The sequence below is a fragment of the Hydra vulgaris genome, chromosome 15 (genome assembly GCF_038396675.1).
Source record: "Hydra vulgaris chromosome 15, alternate assembly HydraT2T_AEP".
Lineage (NCBI taxonomy): Eukaryota > Metazoa > Cnidaria > Hydrozoa > Anthoathecata > Hydridae > Hydra > Hydra vulgaris.
In genome coordinates, this window is record NC_088934.1 from 39,650,991 (window position 1) to 39,673,049 (window position 22,059).

At 26.9% G+C, this 22,059-nt stretch overlaps 1 protein-coding gene across 3 annotated transcripts in view; it reads right to left on the minus strand.

The window, feature by feature from the left end:
• Positions 1-3,068: 3,068 nt before the first annotated feature.
• The window catches only part of LOC136092345 (uncharacterized), a 41,058-nt gene continuing 22,067 nt past the window's right edge, over positions 3,069-22,059 (minus strand). The window contains exons 3-8 of one of the 3 annotated variants that reach the window (XM_065820363.1): positions 19,520-19,656; positions 14,176-14,330; positions 13,289-13,306; positions 12,972-13,135; positions 12,622-12,816; positions 3,069-3,292 (exon numbers count right to left, since the gene is read on the minus strand). In XM_065820363.1, the coding sequence (XP_065676435.1) occupies positions 12,643-12,816; positions 12,972-13,135; positions 13,289-13,306; positions 14,176-14,330; positions 19,520-19,656 (648 nt within the window). In that variant the 3' untranslated portion in view covers positions 3,069-3,292; positions 12,622-12,642. Of the gene's footprint in view, positions 3,293-8,319; positions 9,356-12,543; positions 12,817-12,971; positions 13,136-13,288; positions 13,307-14,175; positions 14,331-19,519; positions 19,657-22,059 lie in introns of those variants that run through there. The other 2 variants (XM_065820362.1, XM_065820361.1) reach the window with 2 other exon arrangements.

The following is a 22,059-nucleotide window of genomic DNA, read 5'->3' on the forward strand; positions in this document are numbered from 1 at the left end:
CGTATTTCTAATGCGTATTCGACACGATAAAATGGCTAACATACATACCACATCAATACGTATTTAAACGAGTTTCTAATGCGCATTTACAACTAAATTTGCCGGCTGGGAATTTAAATTAAAAAATTATACATCTGTTTATTAACCGCCTAAAATTCATGCTGGAGGAGTTTATATCCTCCATTCAATTGACTTTATTCTGCGTAGGGATCTTAGTGTAAATGAAACAGATTGTGAGTCATTATGCATAGAATTAGTTAACAAAAACTCTAAAAACATAATCATAAATACTGTTTATAGACAACCAGGTGGGAGATTTATAGACAACCAGGTGGAAATTTTAACATTTTTAACTCATCTTAGCACATTCTTAAACAAAATTGAAAACACACAAAAGCATGTTTACATAGTTGGTGATACAAACATTAATTTGTTGAATCATACTTCTAATAATAATGTTAAACATTTTATTGGTACTTTACTTGAGTTTCATTCCAACAATTAATAAGCCAACCAGAATAACTAAAAATTCTTCAACCTTAGTCGATAATATAATATCCAACAATTCCCATGTTCTCACAGGTATAATTAAAACTGACCTTCCAAATCACTTTCCCACCTTCTTAACTACTAAAAAAATAGCACCAAACAATACCACTCTTAAAATTCCTATATTCAAACGAGAGATCAATGAAAACTCCTTACAAAAATTCAAAAACTTACTAAAAACCAATGTTGAGTGGAATCTTATACTGAAATCAAGCGATGCGAACAACGCCTACGAACTTTTTCTTGGTCAATTTTGTAAATATTATGAAAAAGCGTTTCCAGTTAAAACTGTTGTTACAAGCAAAAAGTCACTTTTAACTCCTTGGATGTCTAAAGGTTTAATTAAATCCTCAAAAAAAAAAAAAAAAAAGACTTGACGACAAATTCCTCAAAAATAAAACTTAAAAAAATGAAATTATTTACAAAAATTATAAAACCTTGTTTGAAAAAACGAAACAATACTCAAAAAAGCACTATTATTCAAACATGTTAAAAAAACCCCATGAAATTGCTATGAAAACATGGAATACAATTAGAGAGATAGTCGGTAATAATAACTGTACAAAAAGCAACCAGCCAAAAAAGCTTTTGATTGATGGTAAGTTAGTCTGATAAGATTATAATAGCTGAATATCTAAATAGCTTTTTTCCTAATGCGGGTCACAAATAAGCAGCAGAAATTCCGTCGAGTTCTGCAACATTTCATTCTTACTTGATTAAGAACCTTACCTCAGAAAAGATTATGAAAGAAACAAATCTAGATTCTAATGAATTGCGATTCGCTTTAAATATTCTAAAAAACAACAAAAGTGCAGGCTTTGATAATATCAGTAGCTTTGTCGTAAAATCAGTATTTGATATCATCTAACCATTATTGCATCACATCTTCGATGTTTCACTGAAATCAGGCATTGTCCCAGATAAACAAAAAATTGTCCCTATTACCCCTATTTTTAAATCTGGAGATGATTTTGATACTAATAATTATAGATCTATATTAGTTTTCCCATGTTTTTCCAAATTACTTGAACGCGTCACGTATAATAGACTTTACAATTATTTGACGGAAAACAATTTTTTAGATGGTAAACAATTTGGATTTAAAAAAAACCACTCAACCGACCATGCTATAATTGAGTTAGTTACTCATATATCTAATGCTTTTAGTAATGATTGCTTCATGTTAGGAGTTTTTATTGATCTTTCTAAAGCTTTTGACACCGTAAATCACGACATTCTTCTAAAACACTTGAAATGTATGGAGTAAAAAATAACAACTTACTTTGGTTTAAAGATTATTTATAAAACAGAAAGCAATATATTCAGTATGAAACAAGAAAAACAACAAATAGCGCAATAACTTGCGGGGTTCCCCAAGGCTTAATCTTCGGACCATTATTATTTTTACTCTTTATAAATGATTTATATTCAACATCAAACTTATTAAATTAAATCTTGTTTGCAGATGACTTAAATTTGTTTTATTCACATAGAGTCATTAAGACACTTTTTAACATAGTTAACATAGAAATACATAAAATAAACGAGTGGTTCAGGTGTATTCATCTTGTGAACCTCTCTTATGCAAACTTGGAGCGTTGATTGTATACAAAATTAACATACACCTTGTTTTACAGTTTATATACAAAATAAAATATGGAATATCTCCGCCAATATTTAAACCCTATTTTAGCGAAATAGGTCATAAATACCCTACTAGATTCTCATATAACAACTGTGTGATCCCAAAAATTACATTAAAGTCAAATTCATACTCAATCCAACACCGCGGACCTTATTTGTGGAAATTTTTTCCACATACTGTTACTATCAAAAGAAATACACTTGAACAGTTTAAATCTGAATCAAAGTGATTTTTACTATCTTCGGACTTTAATTTTCTTTTTCTTTTTTAGTAAAGAAATATAAACTAGCACAATTTCTTTCTTTTATTTTCTTTTACTTTTACTTGATTTAAATTTATTTTACAAAACGAATTTATATATAAACAGTTATATCAATTGTGAAACGTAGTTTTTACACATTTTATATACATTTATCACAAGCATTTATCACGATTTTATATATTTTATCTTAAAAAAAGACCTGTGATAAAGCCACAATGGGGCTTGGTGATAAGACAAACTGATGTCTTCTTTCTTGCTCCAGCCATTTGTTTTATTATTTATGTTATTTAATAAACTATTACTTTCTACGGCGAAACTAAAAATATAAATAAAATATAAAAATTCTATTTACTGTATTATCGTAGTAGAGTTGTGAAACTCCTACCTTCGGCCTTAACATAAATGTTATTTAAATACATTTTGGCAATACCGTAATAGTTATTTAAAAGCATTTCATTGTTAACATAAAACTTTTTAAAACGGAAAAAAGGACAACTATTTCCTTAAATAAAACAACAGATTCGATGTCTAGACCGCACTTCACCCTCTTCAAACTCCTTAGTGGTTGTAAAAAAGATGAATATAAAAATATACACAAAAAAACAACAACAACACGACAAACCGTATTTATTATTTTTCCATCAAAATTTTCCATAAACTAAACCGAGCAAAAAAAGTTTATGCACTACGATAAAAAAAATACAAGCATAAAAGTTCGTTTTTCGTAATGTCGTTGCGTGCTTTTTAAATCTTTATAATTTTTTAAACTTGTATAAAGCCTTATATATGGCTCGGTAGAACAATTTTGCATATTTCAAATGTTAGCTCAATCGAATCTTAATAAATGTTAAGAATATATTAAAACATTTAAAAGCTAAAAAAGAATAAAAAAACTAAAAAAAAAAAGTCTTCTTTTTTTGGCTTTATTGAAAGCTTTCTGAATAAATATATATTTTAGCTTTAAACACCTTCCAACTCAACAAACTGCAAGAAATAAATTATAGTCAAAGCTATTTGTTTAATTTTTACATATATCGCAAAAAGAAGCTGAAACTCTTACTTAAAATATCACATCCCCCCTAATGCTGGCTTCTAAAATATTACAAATACTAATAGTTTGCAATATTGTATAGATAAGTAATTTATTAAATATTGCAAACTAATGGTATTTGTCACTTAGAACATCACATCCCCCTGTATAATGTTTGTATATATTGCATAAAGAAACTGAAATTCTTACTTAAAATACTATGCATTCTTTTAAAATATTACACCCCCTACGTAATTTAAACGAAATTGGTAACTGTTAGTATTTGGTATCTAGAATATCTCATCCCCCTTGAGTAATCTCTGTATATATGGCATAAAGAAGCTAAAATTATTACTTAAAATATTACATCCCCCCTATGCAGACTTCTAAAATATTACATCCCACTAAGCAATTTATACAATATTGCAAACTATTAGTATTTGACATTTAGAACGCCACACCTCCCTTGTTTAATCTCTTTACATATTGCATAAAAAAGCTGAAGTTCTTACTTAAAATATCACATTCCCCCTATGCAGACTTCTAAAATATTAAATCCCCATACGTAATTTATACCATGTTGTAAACTTTTAGTATTAGGTGTCTCGAATATCTCACATCCCTTGTGTATTCTCTAACATTATTTTCACTCAATATTTTACAATTAAAATGTTACGAATTAAAGAATAAAGTATAAACTTAAAGTATATTTATTAATATTTTTATTCATTTATATTTAAAATATATTACCATTTCATGCTAATTTCATTTATAGTACATTATTAATAAAAAGTTTTTATGAATCTTGTTGCGTTTTATATATATTGTTTATGTACTTGAATGTTTCGGACGTACTTGATACACTTCTGAGTGAAATAACTCGAAAGCGTATTCTCGTTTTCAATTTTTCTATTGGGGATGTGATATTTCAGGCGGATGTAATATTTTATTACAAGTCACATAATAACTTGAAGTAACAAGTATTTATTATAGATACAAAAAAATTTTTAATTTAAAAAAACAAATATATTTTTTACTATAGATGACTTGATGACTTTTGTATTTATGCTCAAAATGGAAATTAACAAAAGATCAGATTTAAACTACATTAAAAACTTGATCCTTGATTTTCCTACTTGCTGGAATTCTGCATTTATAATGCTCAATTGACATGTGAAATTAAAAGACACTGCTAATAAATAATTACTGGAATGACTAAAAAACAAATAAAAAAGTTCAAAAAATTTGAACTTACGGAAGATTGGACACTTGTCGATATCTTAATCGAAGTTCTTGAACCATTTATTAAAGTTACAGAAATGTGAACGCGAAGAAATTACAAGACTTTATTATTACCTTTCATTGCTAAAAAAAGAGACTTCATAATTATCTTCTGTTTCATAGTTTTGAAGCTAAATCTCGTGATTTTAAAGAAAAAGCAATGAAAGAATTCCTGTTTAACAACTTGAGCTATCACTTAGTTGGCAAGACTAACATTAAAAACAAAATGATACTGAGAGCAGTTTATTTAGATCCACTTAATTTAAAATGGCTAGGTGCAGAAGTAATTGAAAGTATAGGAAAGGAGTTTCTTTAAAAATACAACGCCACCTCTACTGCAAAATACCCAACAAAACAATTTCGGACCTAATCAAGCAAAAAGCCTAACAAAACAATCCTCAGCAAACTGGCTGGCAGTTTAAGCTTATTTGTTTCTCAAGTAACTCCAAGAGACTATCATAAAAAATTTTTTATGTTTTTTAAGCTTTAGTCAATTTTGAAAACAAAATTAATTGTTTGCCTATGTGAGCTAGTGCGGTATGAAAAGTATTGAATTATACCAGCATCTTCTGTTGCAGAAGAATCTGCTTTTATTGAAGAAAACTTTATTCAAAGGAAAGAAAGAAGCAGCCTTTTATCAAAAAACTCAAGATTTACATTAGTTTTAAAGAGTGCAAAAAGAATATCATATAATAAAATATTTTTAAAAAAGAAATCTTATTAAATAAAGAATTAAAAAAAAAAATTTGTTTTTAAAAGTTACGTTCTTAATGTCTTTTAAATGTTTTTTAAACGTCTTCTAAACATTCTTACGTAAAGAACGTTTAAAAGACGTTTAAAAGACATTAAGAACGTAACTTTGAAAAACAAAAGCCCGAGAGGAAAAGTGCGGCGAAATAACAAGCCTAATGTCATGTAAAGACTTAAAGAAAGTGATTAATTTTTAAATACTTAACACTTTCCGGAAATTGGAAATAGATTGAATTCAATCAATTTCCACTTCCCAGAAATTTGGAAAGTTTCATTTTTTTGCCTTCAAACAATAAAGTATAATAAATAGAACATTTTCCAACAAAAATGTATTTAATTTAGGAACACTACTTTTGTTATCTCCAGAAACTTAAAAAAATTATATTTTTTAATTAGAAGTTTTCAAAAGGTGTTTTTGCATTAATATTTTAACCCGATTGATTTTACTAATACTTGAAAAATTTTTAACTTTAATATTAACTGATGTTAGCAAATGCGAGATTTTTCAATTTTTAATTTTGTTTTACCGATATATCGGTGAAACAAAAGCAAGCTATTTGGATGTAGCAAATAGTCAACCATACGAGAAAGATAATAGTTATAATCAAGATTGTACTTGCAGCTTTCAACTATGCTCTGGTGTTTTTGCATCTAGACCTATTTGATAAATATTTTTTACAATGTAAAAAATTTATTGGAACTTTGACGCTTCAGAAGTTTATATGCTATCAAATTAATTTCTCTCAAAAAAATCTTACAAAAAATCTGCTCCTAATTTTTCGCTAGTGCAAACTTTCTCTCAATTAGACCACTTTGTAAATTTGCTGTCACCAAATTTACAAATTTACAAAAATTTGCTTCTAATGACTTATTGCAGCACACTAATTTTATTTAAGTTTTCCATTACTTCCTTTAACAAATCAATTTTTTGGTCATATTTGTTGGTTGTGAGTACAGAGCAGCGAATGTACATTTATGTCTGCATCAACTGTTATTGATTCTAATATAGTCGGTATTGGTGTTTTTTTATTAAATGCTATCGAGGTGTAAGCAATATTGACACATAACTGCTTCCAGTATGTAAACAATATTAGGTCAATACTGCTTGCCACTCGGGTATACTATAAATTCAACTCCCATTTCATATTGCTTTATTCATAATTCATTGTCATCTAAACTAAAAAGTGTAATTGAAATAAATGTTTAAAATTATTCTTCTCGAAAATTTTCTTTTTAAAAGAGCTTCAATACTTATCCTATTTTTTGAAAAAGTTCAAAAAAGAATAGGATTATCTGGAAAGTCTTAATAGATTCAGATATTTCTAGATAGTGTCTAAATTATCTGGACTAGTCTTGACTAAATATCTAGAAAACATGCAATTTAGTGATCTATTAACGTAGTTAGTAAAAAACATAACAAAAAAAAATACTAGCACATGCTTATGTAAGTATTTTTGTATTTTGTTTTATATTTTTCTGAAAATAAAGTGTATACTTTTTAAAGTATTGTTTGAAGAATTCACTTACACCTTATAGATGTAAATTATTAATTTCTAATGGCACCTTTTTATAAACTCAATATAACTTATTGTCAAGTTCAAAATAACTACGGTTTAACTGGGTGTTTACTTGGTCAATCTTTATTTGCTCATTCCATTCATTTAAAGTTGTGCAGAAGTCATGTATTAAACAAAATGTTGTAACAATATTGATCACGTATTTAACTGTTGCATCTAATATCTTTAAAAAAGATTGAAATTGAGCTTTTAATCTTCCCAATGCCTTCACTACTCGACAATTACAAAAATAAACGATTTTCTATACAAGGGTTTCCACAAACTCAGTAAATCTTTGCTGGCCAATTCTAAAGGAAATATGCTGAATTACTGAGAATTAGAGTTTTTAACTCATTAGGATAAGTTTGTAGATAAATTGGTTTTACCCAGACACTTTTTATACAAGTAATTTTTAAACAAGAATTTTATACAACAATTTTTATACAAGAATTTTTAAAAACCCTAGAACCGTATGATTTATAAGTCCATTAAACAAAAATAACTCTCTATAAGTAATTTCTGTCAGATAACCCCTGTAAAATAATGGAGTTCTATTCTTTTTTGTTAATATAGTTTTCTATAGTATTTTATATTTACATTGAATTTTTATGAGAAAACTTTTTTCAATTTTGACAAGAAATAGATAGTCTGGTCACTCGAGCCCTAATCACTTTATTTTTCTAATATTCCAGGAACTGATAGCACCAAGTTTAAAAACGCTGAACAAATTTTATGGTGAATTTAAAATCAAAGCATTATTTTTTTTTTTTGGATAATGATACTCTTTTTGAAGACGAAAAATATATTAAAGATGTAGATGCCTTAGTGTTGGAGTTATTATTCTAACTAATGAGTATAAGCATATTTTCTTGTACAATTTGACTTGAGAAGTCAAAAACATACTTTATTACATGCAAAGAACTAAAAAAGTGATGTGAGACCTAATGAATTGGCTTATATTGAGACCCAAAAAGTTAGTTTAGAAGAATTTTTTGATGGATACAAAAATATCAAAAACATTTCTAAACACTACAATTTCATTGGTAATGCAGGAAAATTGAAAACAAATCTATTAAAGTAACTCTAAATTATATTTTAAAAGATTTTTTTTTTATCAACTATTTGTGTAATTTAAATAAAAAAAATCTCAAATCATTCTTTGAACTCGTAAAATTTATTTGAACAGCAACATTTTTTTTTGTATAAGAACTCATGAAATACATGACATCTAATACACGAGACAATTTTCTTTAAGTTTTAACTTTTTTTTTTTGCACTTTACTATTGTAAATAACATTATTGTAAACTTTACGATTACATACCAAAGATGTCTTACTAGGCATTCAAATTCAATTATTACAGTATTCCTTTGGGTTTAATAATGCAAAATCCTAAAACTTTGTGACCTGGTCATTTTTAAACCAGTTCGTAAACGTGATGGCGACAAGCAAAAACTAGTATATTTCTGGTCTAGTTTTTTACTCAAAAAGTACACAAGCTTCTTTCAAACTTTCTGTATCAGACGTAGTGTGCACAGCACATTATTTGTACTTTGTCAATGAGGTTCTAGTCATAAAGTGCGTTTAAGACAGCTTTAGCTTGATTTTGGACGGAAAAACTCATTAGTCAGGATACAGCCGGACCTTCTTAGTTAGAATTTTTATTAGAAATTGAGGCAGTATTTTTCCATCCCAGTGAACAGTCATCATTTTCGACATATTATTCTGACATATAAATCTGTTTTTATGGATTGGATGGGAAAGTTTCCTCAAGGTTTTCATCAGAGCTCGGATACTCAAAGAAGATCATCAGGTCTTGTCACAGAGAAACCGCTATTGAAAAAATTCGAACGCTTTTTTTTTATTTATTTTTTTATTTTTATATTTTTTAATGGTTATTTCCTTATGTTATGGTGTTTACGGCTTGCATCAATCAAATTACTATGCCTTCCGAATAGCCGACTCATTCGAACATTGATGTCCATAATTTACTAGATAAATCACTTGCGCACACTGAATCTAGTTTGTCGAAAATAATCATTAAATCTTATTTATCGCTATATATATTTTTCACTATATATCACTGAATATAATCAAAATAATTTCATTTCCAGACTGAATATAATGCATTTCCAGGTTGTTCAAAAAGTTGTGCAAAAGGATCTAGAAAGCCATACGATGGTTATTGCTGTGTGTTAAGCCAAAATACCAAATTTCCATTAATACTTCTGACAAAAAAAAACACCAAACCACTGCCAAATATATAAATTAACGTTTACGCATCTAAAGACAAAAACGCCTAGTCATTACAAAAGGATCGTTCACCTCCAAACGTAGCCAACATACGTGTATTGGAAGATACGCATACATTCATTATTTTTTATTTTCTTTTTCTTATATATATATGTATTTTAATATTTTTGTATTTTTTTTTTTTATTATTATTATTATTTTTTTTTTTGTTATGTTTTTATTCTTGTTATTTATTTATTTTTGTTTAATTTTTTTTATTACAAAATTAAATTTAATAGTAAAAGTATATAGACTTCGTAATACAATATTATAAATTAAAACAAAAATAAACATACAATATTACAATAGAAGAGTTATAAAACTTAGAAATTAAAGCATGTTAAATAATTCAGTAAAACTAAACATGTTAAATGATTGCTTGTTGATAAAAAAACAAACAAAAAAATAAATAAAAAAGAATATACATTAAATATATACATATACTAATATAGATAAGGGATTTTCAAAAATTTAAAAGTAGATTAGTATATTTTCAGTTAAAAAAATAAGTTTTTTAAGATTTTGTTTAAAAGAACCAAAATTAGATTCTTGAGAAAAATCTTTAGAAGTATTTTAAACTAAACTATTCCATAAAAATGGTCTGCGAAATGAAATAAAAAATTTTCCAAAATTAGTTCGAGAAAATGGTTGTCGAATTAAATTATCGTTCCTTAAAATATATTTATTTCTATCTCTTTGTAAATACATGTTAAGAAAAGAAACAGGTGATAGGTGGGTCTTGCATTTATACATAAAACAAAGAATATTAAAAACATTTAACTCATATATATTGGGTGCTTTCATATCATATAATAAAGGGCTTGGCGTGAGCAAAACGGTCCTTGAAATTTATAAGGCGTGCTACATGCTTCTGTTGCTGATAGAGAGATTTAAGCTCTACCCCAAGCAATGTTTGCATATTTAATATGACAATGAATTAGCGAATAATATAATTGAATGAAGATATGTTTATCAAGAACGTTTCTTATTTTGTATAAGATGTCTATACTCTTTGAAATTTTATTGCACAACTTAGCAATGTGGCTTTTCCAATTAAGATTTTCATCGATATATACGCCTAAAAATCTTGTCACATGAAATCTTTTAATAATTACGTTATCAATAAAAAGAAAGTGTAAGTTGTTAGGCAGCTGGTCCTTTTTACCATAAGAATGAAAAAAATCTATTTAGTTTTATCAATATTTAATGATAGTTTGTTTAATCTAAACCATTCGGAAATTTTGACTAGTTCAATATTCATGTTGCTAAAAAATATAAAAATGTTGTTATGAGAAAGATATAAGTTAGAATCATCAGCAAACATAATTGTCATTAGGTTAGAAGCTTTTGGTATATCATTAATATATATTAGAAATAGGAGGGGTCCTAATATGGATCCTTGAGGAATTCCACATGAAATAATTTGCAAATTAGATGATACGTTATCATCCACATAAACAAATTGTTTCCAAATATTTAGGTAATTTTTTAGCCAAGCTAATATATTTCCAGTAATTCCGTACCACTTCAACTTTTTAAAAAGAATTTCGTGATCAAGATTATCAATAGCTTTTGCCAAGTCAATGAAAACACCTAAAGTAAATCGAGAATTTTCAAAAGAGTCAGATATATTTCTTGTAAATTGTAGAATGGCATGTTCAGTGGAACTGTTTTTTTGAAATCCATATTGATTGCTGTATAATAAATTGTTTATAGTAAAATGATTATAAATTTTATTGTACAAAATTCTTTCTAAAACTTTAGAGAATACAGAAAGTAGTGAAATTGGACGATAGTTACTTAAATTCTCAACCTTTTAATATTGGTATGACTTTTGTTAATTTTAGAGCTTGTGAAAAAATTCCCTGTTTAATTGATATTAAAAAAATCCTAAAGAGTATATCTTTTAAAACATCAAATGAACTTATAATAATGTTGCCGTTAATACCATCAGGGCCTACTGCTTTGTTAGATTTTAACATTTTAAAGGCAATTTTAAACTCTTCAAAAGATAATTCAAAAGAGTTCAAGTTAGAGTTTAGAGGGAAACATAGAACATTCATTAAACTGTTTGCTATAGGAATTTTTTTTGCAAGATTTGGTCCTACAGACACAAAATATTTATTAAACTCTTCCGTAATTTGTCTTTTATCATAAAAAAATTCATTATTATGTTTAACCACGTTTGGCAAAGGGCGAGATTTACATTTTTTGCTGCCAGTAATTTCTCTTATTATAAACCAAGTGCGTTTAAAAATAAATTTATATTAATCTAGTAAATTTAAATAGTTTACATTTTAAGTTATTAATGCATAATTTTTGTTTAATTTTTGAAGACTTTCGCAAACCCTTTGTAATCCTAGGCGATTTAATACTTTTAGCGTTGAGATTTAAATTAACTTCAGGGAAATTAGTGTCGTAAATATCATAGAAAGTTTTAAAAAAGGAGTTATAAACTAAGTTTGTATTATCAGAGGCGTTAATAATGCTCCAATCAATAAGAGATAATTGTTCTTTAAAAGATTCAAGGTTTTTATTTGTAAAAATGCGCTTTTTGAAAACTCGTTTTTCATTAGGAAATAATTTATCATCTATATTTATAGAAAGAAAAAGGAAAATAATTAGATATGTCATTTTTAATTATGCCTTTTTATAAGGATTCGTAAAAATATCAGTGGTTAAAATATTATCAATTAAAGAAGCACTTGATTGAGTAATTTTTGTCGGTTTGCTAATCAAAGGAATCGCACCATTTTCAAAAATGTCATTATAAAACCTTTCAATGTTATTATTGACGTGGTATTGAAAACAATCTAAATTCAGATTACCCAATAAGTAGATAAATTTGTTTTTATGGCTACTTTTTTTAACGTTTTCTAGTGCCTACTAGGAAGAACCAAGCTCTTGAAAAACTCAATAACTTGTTAACTACGCGCCCTAACACCAACCATATATCATAAATACACCAACCAAAGAAAAGTTTACTTATAGTTTTTAACAATTCAATTTCAAATAATAAATTTTTTAGTTATAAACGAATGATTTAGCCGTTGTCTTTTTTTAGTTTCCGCGTTTTTATTTGTTTATTTTTAACCATGTCTTTAAATGTAACTTTTTTTTATTTTTTTTATATTTGTATAAGGTATAAAAAATAAAATTTGTATTAGGAATAAGAATAATTAAAAAACTTTTATTATATATTTAAGTCATGTGAATAACAGAATAAAATATATCTTTACATAACAATGCTAATATACCTTTATCAATAAACTAATTTGTCAATTTTTATAATTCCATTTATAAACCATAATTGTTGCTTCTTTACCAACAAGCATTGGTCCTAAGTTAGCGTCTTGGCTAGGCCAACAACCAGAGGATTCACCATCTCGTTCGTAGTTGATATCAAGTGTTGACCCAGTCCAACATTCTCCCCAGTATGCAATACCAAAGTACTTGAAAAATAAAACTTATGCTTAATTTGAAACTCAGTTAGTAAAGAAACAGAAAAAAAACAAAAAAATCAATTTAAAAAAATATAAAAAACTTATATAAACATAATGAATTGTGAATAATTTTTTAATTTTATTGAATAGAATAGGTCACTAACTTCAAAGTTGTTATTTTTAACAAAAGATGAGCATAATTCAGTTATATTTTTGAAGCTGCCATATCTGTTATTCCAATTAATAAAAGAGCGGTAGTTTACAAGCGTTGTAAACAATCGCATTCCAGCAATCATTCCAAAGTCGTTATAACAACCAACCCTTGAGACTTTAAAAATAATTTTGGTTAGGAATATTTGTATGAAACTTCATGAACTTTTGTAACTTTAATACAAAAATTGAAAACAAAAAAAATGTTAAACTTATGACAATTTTGAAATAATAACAAAAACGCTATGTTATAAGAACGAAAAAAACTTACTCTGTGGATGCATTGAAACTAAAAGCAAATAATTTAGAACAATAATTAATAATATCAAATATATTGATACATAGATAGATATATTATATATCGATACATAGATAGAAACAATTAATAATATCATATATATAGAATTAATAATATCAAATATATATTGATACATAGATAGAAATAATTAATAATATCAAATATGTAGATACATAGAGATAAATAGATAGATATTAATTTCGGCAATTAAACAACAAACCGCTGAGCAGGATAGAGCCACGACACTCGTAAAGATAGAGTATGCGAGGTACAACAAACAGTATTGCATGCAGAGAAAAGAATTCTTTACAAACTTTGTTGTAAAGAATATCTATACGACACAGTTCATAAATTTTTGTATTAGTAACTGATTTTTATGCAAAAACTCTATAAAACTCTGGTTTTTTTTAGAACTAAATTTATATACTTTTGGTCGAAAAAATGAGTTCATTTACATATGAAACCCAGCATGCAAAAAAGGGTGATGCTGGATAACTTTTTTTAAAAGGTAAATGAAACCAATGGTTTTTTTAGTTACTTTTAAATCAAAGTTTATCTAATTATTATTCAAGAAACATGGGATACCAAAATTTATAACAAATGTTCAAATTTTTAGGCATTAAATGAATTAGCATATTCAAATTTATAGTTATTTAAGAGTTCTTCGTTTTTATTGTTACTTTATGTTTGCAGTTACTTCTTTGTTTTAGGGTTACTTATCTGAAAAACTTTATATTACATTTGCTTGAATTAAACAATCACATTTTTTGTCATAGGACTTTTTACATCATATGATTTATATTATTTAAACAAACTAATAAAACACTTTCGATATTAATGATAAAACAAAATGAAAATACCTGAACGGCACTTTGTTAACGGGTCAATCCACCCGTCTCTACATATGATAGTTCCGTTATTACTGCATGTGTAGTGTCCGTTTATATCATCATCGTGTTCAACACAAATTTTTTCGGTACAATAAGGTGGCTTAAAATTGTCATCGCAATTTAAACTTCAAAATAAAAAACAGAAAAGTTAAACTTGAAATTTGACTGCTATTTAAGTTATGCTTTAAAAAAAAAATTATTTAATACTATTTTTTTTATAGTTTATAAAATGTTGTTACATTTCAACGTAAATTTATTAAGTATTAATCGTTTATATTGTTAGTGAACTTTTATTTTACATCGAAATTTATTTCGATGGATTTAGAAAATTGGGAATAGCCAAATAAAGTGTTTTTTTAAAAGTAAAAATAAAGTGTGTGTTTTGTGCGTGTGTGTTTTTTTATATATATGTATTGGAAAGAATATAAGTTATAGCGGTTATATTATGTCAAAAATTAAGAAGATGCAATATCATTTGTAGTTTGGAAGAATTAATGCTTTTCAAATCTTATAAACAGCTATTTTCCAAATAATTTCATTTTGATGGTTTGGCTCATAATTGAAAATTTTGACGCCTGTGATTTTATTCTGCTCAAATGATAGCTGTTGTTGGTATTTGATTAAAGATTTTATTTAGAGAAAAAGCCGCTGTAAAAATGTCTTTATATACAGAAACAGATTTTCAATATTAAAAATTTGCATATTGGATGTAACATGTTTTCAAATTTTTTGGCATATGTCGATGATATTGTCCTTAAAAAAATAATAATTATAAAAATATTGGTATTTAAAATGAATTAAAGTTTATATCTTAAGTTTGTATGTTCAGTATGTTGAAATGAATTAAGGTATATTAAGGTATTAACCTAAATCAAGGGAGAATTTGCTTAATCTCGTCAAGAAATGACTTGCTTTACATGCGTGGTTTTTTAAGATTTGTTATTTTAATAATTTTGTTTTGCATGTTTGGCCCGTATAATGTTAACGTAGGAAAGATAACAATAGATAAGACAGAAGTCAAGCATTTTTCGATATTTATTATCAAAAAAGTCTCTTGATTTTTATAATACCCTAGTAAAAGATTTTTGTTTCATTGAGACAACATATTTTCTTCATTCATTCAAACAAATGATACTTATATCTTCTTATGAAATTTTTTTTTTTTTTTGATTTCTTTCCAAAAATCTCAGAACGTGAGAAATCAAAACGTGCGAATAATAAAAATAAGAATTTAAAAAGAAAAATACCAACATAATCACACAAAAGCAGTTCGTATGCTCTGGTATATATGCCCTGGTTAAATCACAGTCATTTTTGCTTGTCTGTTAATCAATTAAACTGTTTCTTTGAGTTCTTATATTTTTATATTTTTTATTGGAATAACTCCATTTCATGATATCTTTTTTATTCTACAAAAATCTTGTTTTGGATTATTTATGCAAAATTAAGCCGTCATTATCTCCAACATAAATTTTTTAGCGCAAACTAATTGTTGAATCAATCGATAAAAAAATTTAACCGCTCTCTGTTCCTCCAGATGATCTTTGTTGTTAACTTTTACTAGTTTTCTTGGCATTTATCTTGATGAGAATGTTACATGGAAACCGCATATTGACTACATTTGCACTAAAGTTTCTAAAAATATAGGAGTGCTTTATAAGTCAAGAAATTATTTAAACAAAATCATTTTAATCCAACTCTATTACTCATTTATACATAGTTATATTAACTATGCAAGTATTGCTTGGGGAAATACAAACAAAAGTAAGTTGGCTACTCTTTATCATCGTCAGAAACATGCAATACGCTTAGTTTGTTTTGAAAATCGACTTCGCATTCAATGTTTTTATTTAAAAATATAAAAGTACTTAATATTTATGAAGTGAATGTGTATAAAATATTATGTTTTATGTTTACCTTAATAAAAAAAAAAGTATACACTAAGAAATGATAACTCACTCTATAAACCCTTTTGTCGAATAAAATTCAATCAGTTCTGTATAGCTTATCGTGCACTAAATCTCTGGAACAAAATCACTTTACCTAATTTTGATTTATCAATTACCTTCCCAGTCTTTAAAAAAAATCAAAAGAATTCATTCTTTTTAATGACAATATTTTGAAATACTTTTAAAAATAAGAAATTTATATAAATACGCTCTTTTGTTTTTGTATTTTGTCATTTTTATTTGTTTATATTTATTAATAGCTTAAGTTATATTTTATTATAGCGATTTATGGTTCTGGCGACAAGATCATTAGATCTTTTATCAGATACCAAGTTTTTATTTAAACTTTCTTTTTGTTATTTTATTTTTAATTTTATTGATGTGGTGATTATATTCTCTATTATAATTTATTAAAAGTATAAAAATTTTAATATTTGTAAATGTAAAACTTTATATTAAAAAAAAGAGGACAATTTATACATACAAAATGTATGTATGTATGTGTGCATATATATGTGTGTGCGTAAGTGTGTGTATTTATATATGTGTTTACATGCAAACAATAAAAAAAAAATTAAAAAAAAAAAATTTATCAGACCTGAACACATAGGTCAAAACAGCAATTTCTTAGTATCTTTATTGATTGTCAAGAACTTGAGACGATTTAAAAGAAGAAGAAGAAGAAGAAGAAGAAGAAGAAGAAGAAGAAGCAGAAGAAGAAGAAGAAGAAGAAGAAGAAGAAGAAGAAGAAGAAGAAGAAGAAGAAGAAGAAGAAGAAGAAGAAGAAGAAGAAGAAGAAGAAGAAGAAGAAGAAGAAGAAGAAGAAGAAGAAGAAGAAGAAGAAGAAGAAGAAGAAGGAAGAAGGAAGAAGAAGAAGAAGAAGAAGAAGAAGAAGAAGAAGAAGAAGAAGAAGAAGAAGAAGAAGAAGAAGAAGAAGAAGAAGAAGAAGAAGAAGAAGAAGAGAAGAAGAAGAAGAAGAAGAAGAAGAAGAAGAAGAAGAAGAAGAAGAAGAAGAAGAAGAAGAAGAAGAAGAAGAAGAAGAAGAAGAAGAAGAAGAAGAAGAAGAAGAAGAAGAAGAAGAAGAAGAAGAAGAAGAAGAAGAAGAAGAAGAAGAAGAAGAAGAAAAAATGAAGTGTTATTTTATTAAAACTGAAAAACGAACATTACGATGAAAGGAGAAAAGATTAATAATTTCTTAAAAAACTGAAGATTTGGATGTTTAACAACTAATAATAATTGTGAATTTGAACAAAATTGTAACCGGATATAAAAACTCGAAAAACAAATTTCTAAGTAAAGACACACAAGCTCTGCAAGTAAACATTTTCACCACAAACAAGTTATAATGATAAAAATGTAAACTATGTAAACTATATTATGGAAATATAATAAATAAAAACTAAAAAAAAAAAAAAAAAAATTGTACAGTGAACTAATACATTTTTTGAAACCGTCTAAATGTCGATTTAGTCGAATAATGGAAATAATCTTTTTTTAATAAAAATAACAAAGTAATTTATATTTGTTTTCTATTTTTCAACATCACATCATTTAAAAAATAATGTAGCAAAAAAAAAGAGAGCATGGGCGCTTCAACAACGAGATTATATTCCCAGAAACCATTGATATAGGGACCTCCTTCAATACTTGCTAAATATCAAAAAGTCTATTCATTCATATTTACTATGTTATTGTATAGACGACAATTAAATTTTGGAGCTTCGCGATTTAATTTTGCCTCATGGCTACGAGCCTTTTATTAGGCCTATAATTAAATATAAGTGTTGCTAAACCAGTCAGTATTTGGTCCTTAAAAGACGTCTTTTAAACGCTTAAAAGATGTCTTCTTCGACCAAATGCCGGCTGGGAACCTGCTATGAATTTTATAAAACCTTAAGAAAGTACATAAAAAAACAGTATACAATAGTAAATATATAATACTACATGCTACTCTTATCAAATAAACAAACAAAAGTTTAAAGTTCAAAAAATTCAACTGAATAAAAAGATATATGGATTACAAGTTTAGCACTCGAATAAATTGACTTTTAATCGATTAGTAGAAAATTAATAGTCAATTGAATCGGCTTATCGATTTTTTAAAGTTTACTAATTTTGATTTATGATTAGTCAACTTTTGGCAAAAAAATGATAAAATTTTTTTGTACTATGCTCAACTAGACTTATATTTGTTGATAAATTTTAAATTTGATAGTTTGATCTAAAAAAAACTATGACCATATAAAAAGTGCAACCCCCTCAATTTGAGGGGAAGGGGGTTTAAACTTTATATGGTCATAATTTTTGAACATTGAAATATTTTACCATGAAATTTAAATTTTATTATGAATATAAGTCTAGTTAAGAATAGTACAAAAAATGTTTTGTCACTTGTTGCTCTCACCTTTTGGACTGAGGGGCTAAAATTTTGAGACTTTCTTGTTCCCAGGCTCCAATCATCGCATTATTTTTGCAAATCATCCTTAGTTGACATAAGTATTAACATATTAATGTTTGGAGTTTGCTCCATGTATTTTAGCTCATAACAAATTTATCTCATAACAAATATTAAACTAAAACGCAAAATTGCTAAAAATAAATGAACCACGAGTTTATTATTGATCTCAAAGTATAGCTAGAAAATGAGTTTACAATTTGGCTATTTATACAGTGATATAAACGGGCAAAGTATTTAAACATTTTTTTTTGTATTTGATAAGAAAAGATCAAAGAAAATTTTTAATTCTGAAACTACCGCTGCTACGAGCGTAACGACAAAATCTGCACTTCATTTAGAACCAAAAATATTTCAATCTAATGTCTAAATTTAGTTAAAGTTTTGCAAAGTTTTTTATATTTTAAATGATGTAGAATCTTATTAACTGGTAATATATCGAATTTCCGAGTAGCAACAATATTAGCGCAATTTTACAGTATGTGAACTATATAAAACAACATTGCCCCATTATTAATATTGAATTGCTGTACCTCTAGATACTCATAAGATTGTTTAATACAGCCGCGCAACTCAATTACGATAAATAAATCCGAGATACTATTTGCAACTCGGTTTTATTCATTGCCATCGAGTAAAGTAGATGTGCGACAACCTTAAGATTACCTAGAAGTATCTAAGAAGACATGGGTGATGCAATACCATCTCAATCTTTTCATAGACCTCGTAATACAAATAAATATCGTCAAAAGCTTATTATGATTGAAGCTGTAAAATTTCAAGTTTAAATACTCAAAGATTTAAAATATAAAAAGTTATAAATAAATAAAAAAAAATTTACAATTATTTCCTTCCAAAAATTAATAAAAAGTAAAACTTGTTAGAAATACTTCACAAATTTTGTTCTAACCTTACTGTGAAAGATAATGTGGATGCTAGATTATTGGTCGAAGTAAAGTTTTTCATACCGACAGAATCAAAAGAAAAACTTGTGGAAACTTCTTCATGCCAAAAAAGATTTGGTTTTATACTTAAGCTCACATTAACCTATACAAAAAAAATTTAAGTACTTTATATAAAACTTACATGGGTTAAAAAAGTATTTTTATTTTTATATAGACAATCATCCTAATAAAAAAACATTTTTAAAAATATTTAAAAACTGCCAAATTAAATACAATTTTATTAAAAGACACAGTTAATGTTTTGTGACAGAAAAATAGTGACCTATAACTCAACATAATTTTGAAATATCGTAAATCATAGATTATGACGTTTTTCATTTTCAGCCGACAATATATGATTTTTATATTTACACCTAATTAAAACATGTACTACTAATTTTTAAACCTGCTAAATCGTTGACCCACTGTATTTTTGACCTAATGAACTTTCAACCTACGGAATATTCAGCCTATTGTATTTTCAATTTTACAACAACATTTTTCATGTATATACTTTGTATACTTTGTTGTTGATTTGAATACGAGTCAAATTTGATCAACCTTCGCGCAGTGGTTGAAGCGCTGTTTTCACAATCGAGAGGTATAAGGTTCGAATAATGCTTGAAAAACTTATTCATTGTTAATTTAAAAAAACTTTGTAGTTAAAAAAAACAATGTTAAAAATCGACACGGAAAAAATAAAGAGTATTGAACAGTAGATAGATGTTTAGCGAAATGGGGGAGGGGGGAAGGGAGAGGGGAGTTGGCAGGGAAATGAGTAGTGAGTGAAAGGGGTTAGGGGTGACACATTACTCCCTGAAACATTTTTTTTTTAAATCACGCATGCAATAAATATATTTTGTTGATGCTTTTATGTGCCTTTTATCATACTAAACAATCTATAATTTGAGTTTGCTAAGCTTACTTTGGTTAACAATTATTGTTAAAAAAAGAAAAGTTTAATATTATTGAAATGGTTTGGTTATTTAAAGATGTATTTACACTAGACATATTAATAAAAGCAAGCATTAAGAAAGAAATTTACTTTCCTCCAGTTTATACAATTTTTTTTCTGCGAGGTTTATTTTCCAGCGGGTACAGAACGTTTGTTGGACGTCTTAAGAACATTATATGGACTTGTAACGGATATAGGACATTGTATAAGACGCTGGGTTAAAGCAAAATAATTTATTGACAATTCAAAGTCAATGGTCTCAGCAAGCTCATATTCGATTAAAATTAATGCCAATCCAGAAAGATATTCTTTGTAACTGTTGATCACAAATTATTTATAATTTAAACTTTTCTGAAACTTCTCTGATCATAATTAGATATAAAAAGAAAAGTCTATACAAAAGTATAGACAAGTTAGGAAAACATGTTGTCACCTATTTCTAAATTAAGAATGTATGTGCGTCTTTCATTTGCAGTTCAGTCGTCATTGTTGGAGATATCGGTGCATACACATCTTTAAAATAAAAGGCTGACGCGAGTGTCAAGTGAGGAGAGAGATGCCTTACGGGTTTTTCAAAAAAAATTTTAACATACTAAAACAAATTTTAAATTGATGCTCAATGTTGAAGTCAGTTAATATAGATATATATTATACTTTATTTTTCTAATTTGAAAAAAAAAATCTCTTAGCATTTGTAAAGTCATTGTAGTTTTATGAACATTCCTCATTGTTAAGCAAAAGCAGCAAAACATTCCACATGTTAATAAATTAAAATAAAACACATTAATGAGTAAAAAAATAAATTTTTAAATATATTTAAGCCTTAAATAAGTTTTTAGAAGTTATAACAAATAAATATGTTGTGTTTCACAAAACTTTACATTAAAAAGTGTGAAGTGAATACTTGAAACAAATAAACGGGAGGTAGTTACATATCGTGATTTAATCATCGCCATTTTTTCATAAACATAAGAACAAACTTCAAATTTTGTAATAACATAATTCAACTCAGAATAACATCAGCGTACTTCTTACTATATATCCAACACGCTGTGTACGTCCATATCTCTCCTTAACTATATACAACATGTGGCTCTTCAAAAAAAAAACTTAATTATACTATAATCATAAATTTAACTCACTTAACAAGAATTGTTATTCTCTACACACTTTGCCCTGTTGACTTATTAATAAAAATTTTCACTTGATTTTTTCAAGTAGTGTCCTTTTATGAAAAACTGTTCCTTTAGCCGTTTATAATTTACCTTATAACACCTGGGCATCATACCGGTCTCGTCCGCAACTACGCTGACTTTATTTTTTGAATTATTTTCATCAGTTTGATGATCCAAATCAACATTTACCTCGATAGGTAAAGAGCGTATTTTAATAGCTAAAATGTTTTAAGAAAATAGCTTTCCTCGAGAAACAAAAAAATACTTTGCAAAAACAAGTTGTTGCTATTTCTTCTTTATATTTTACTTTAAAATAATTGGAATAAAATCATATTATTAATTTTAACGGCGAGCATCTTCGGCACCAGAGTTAGTG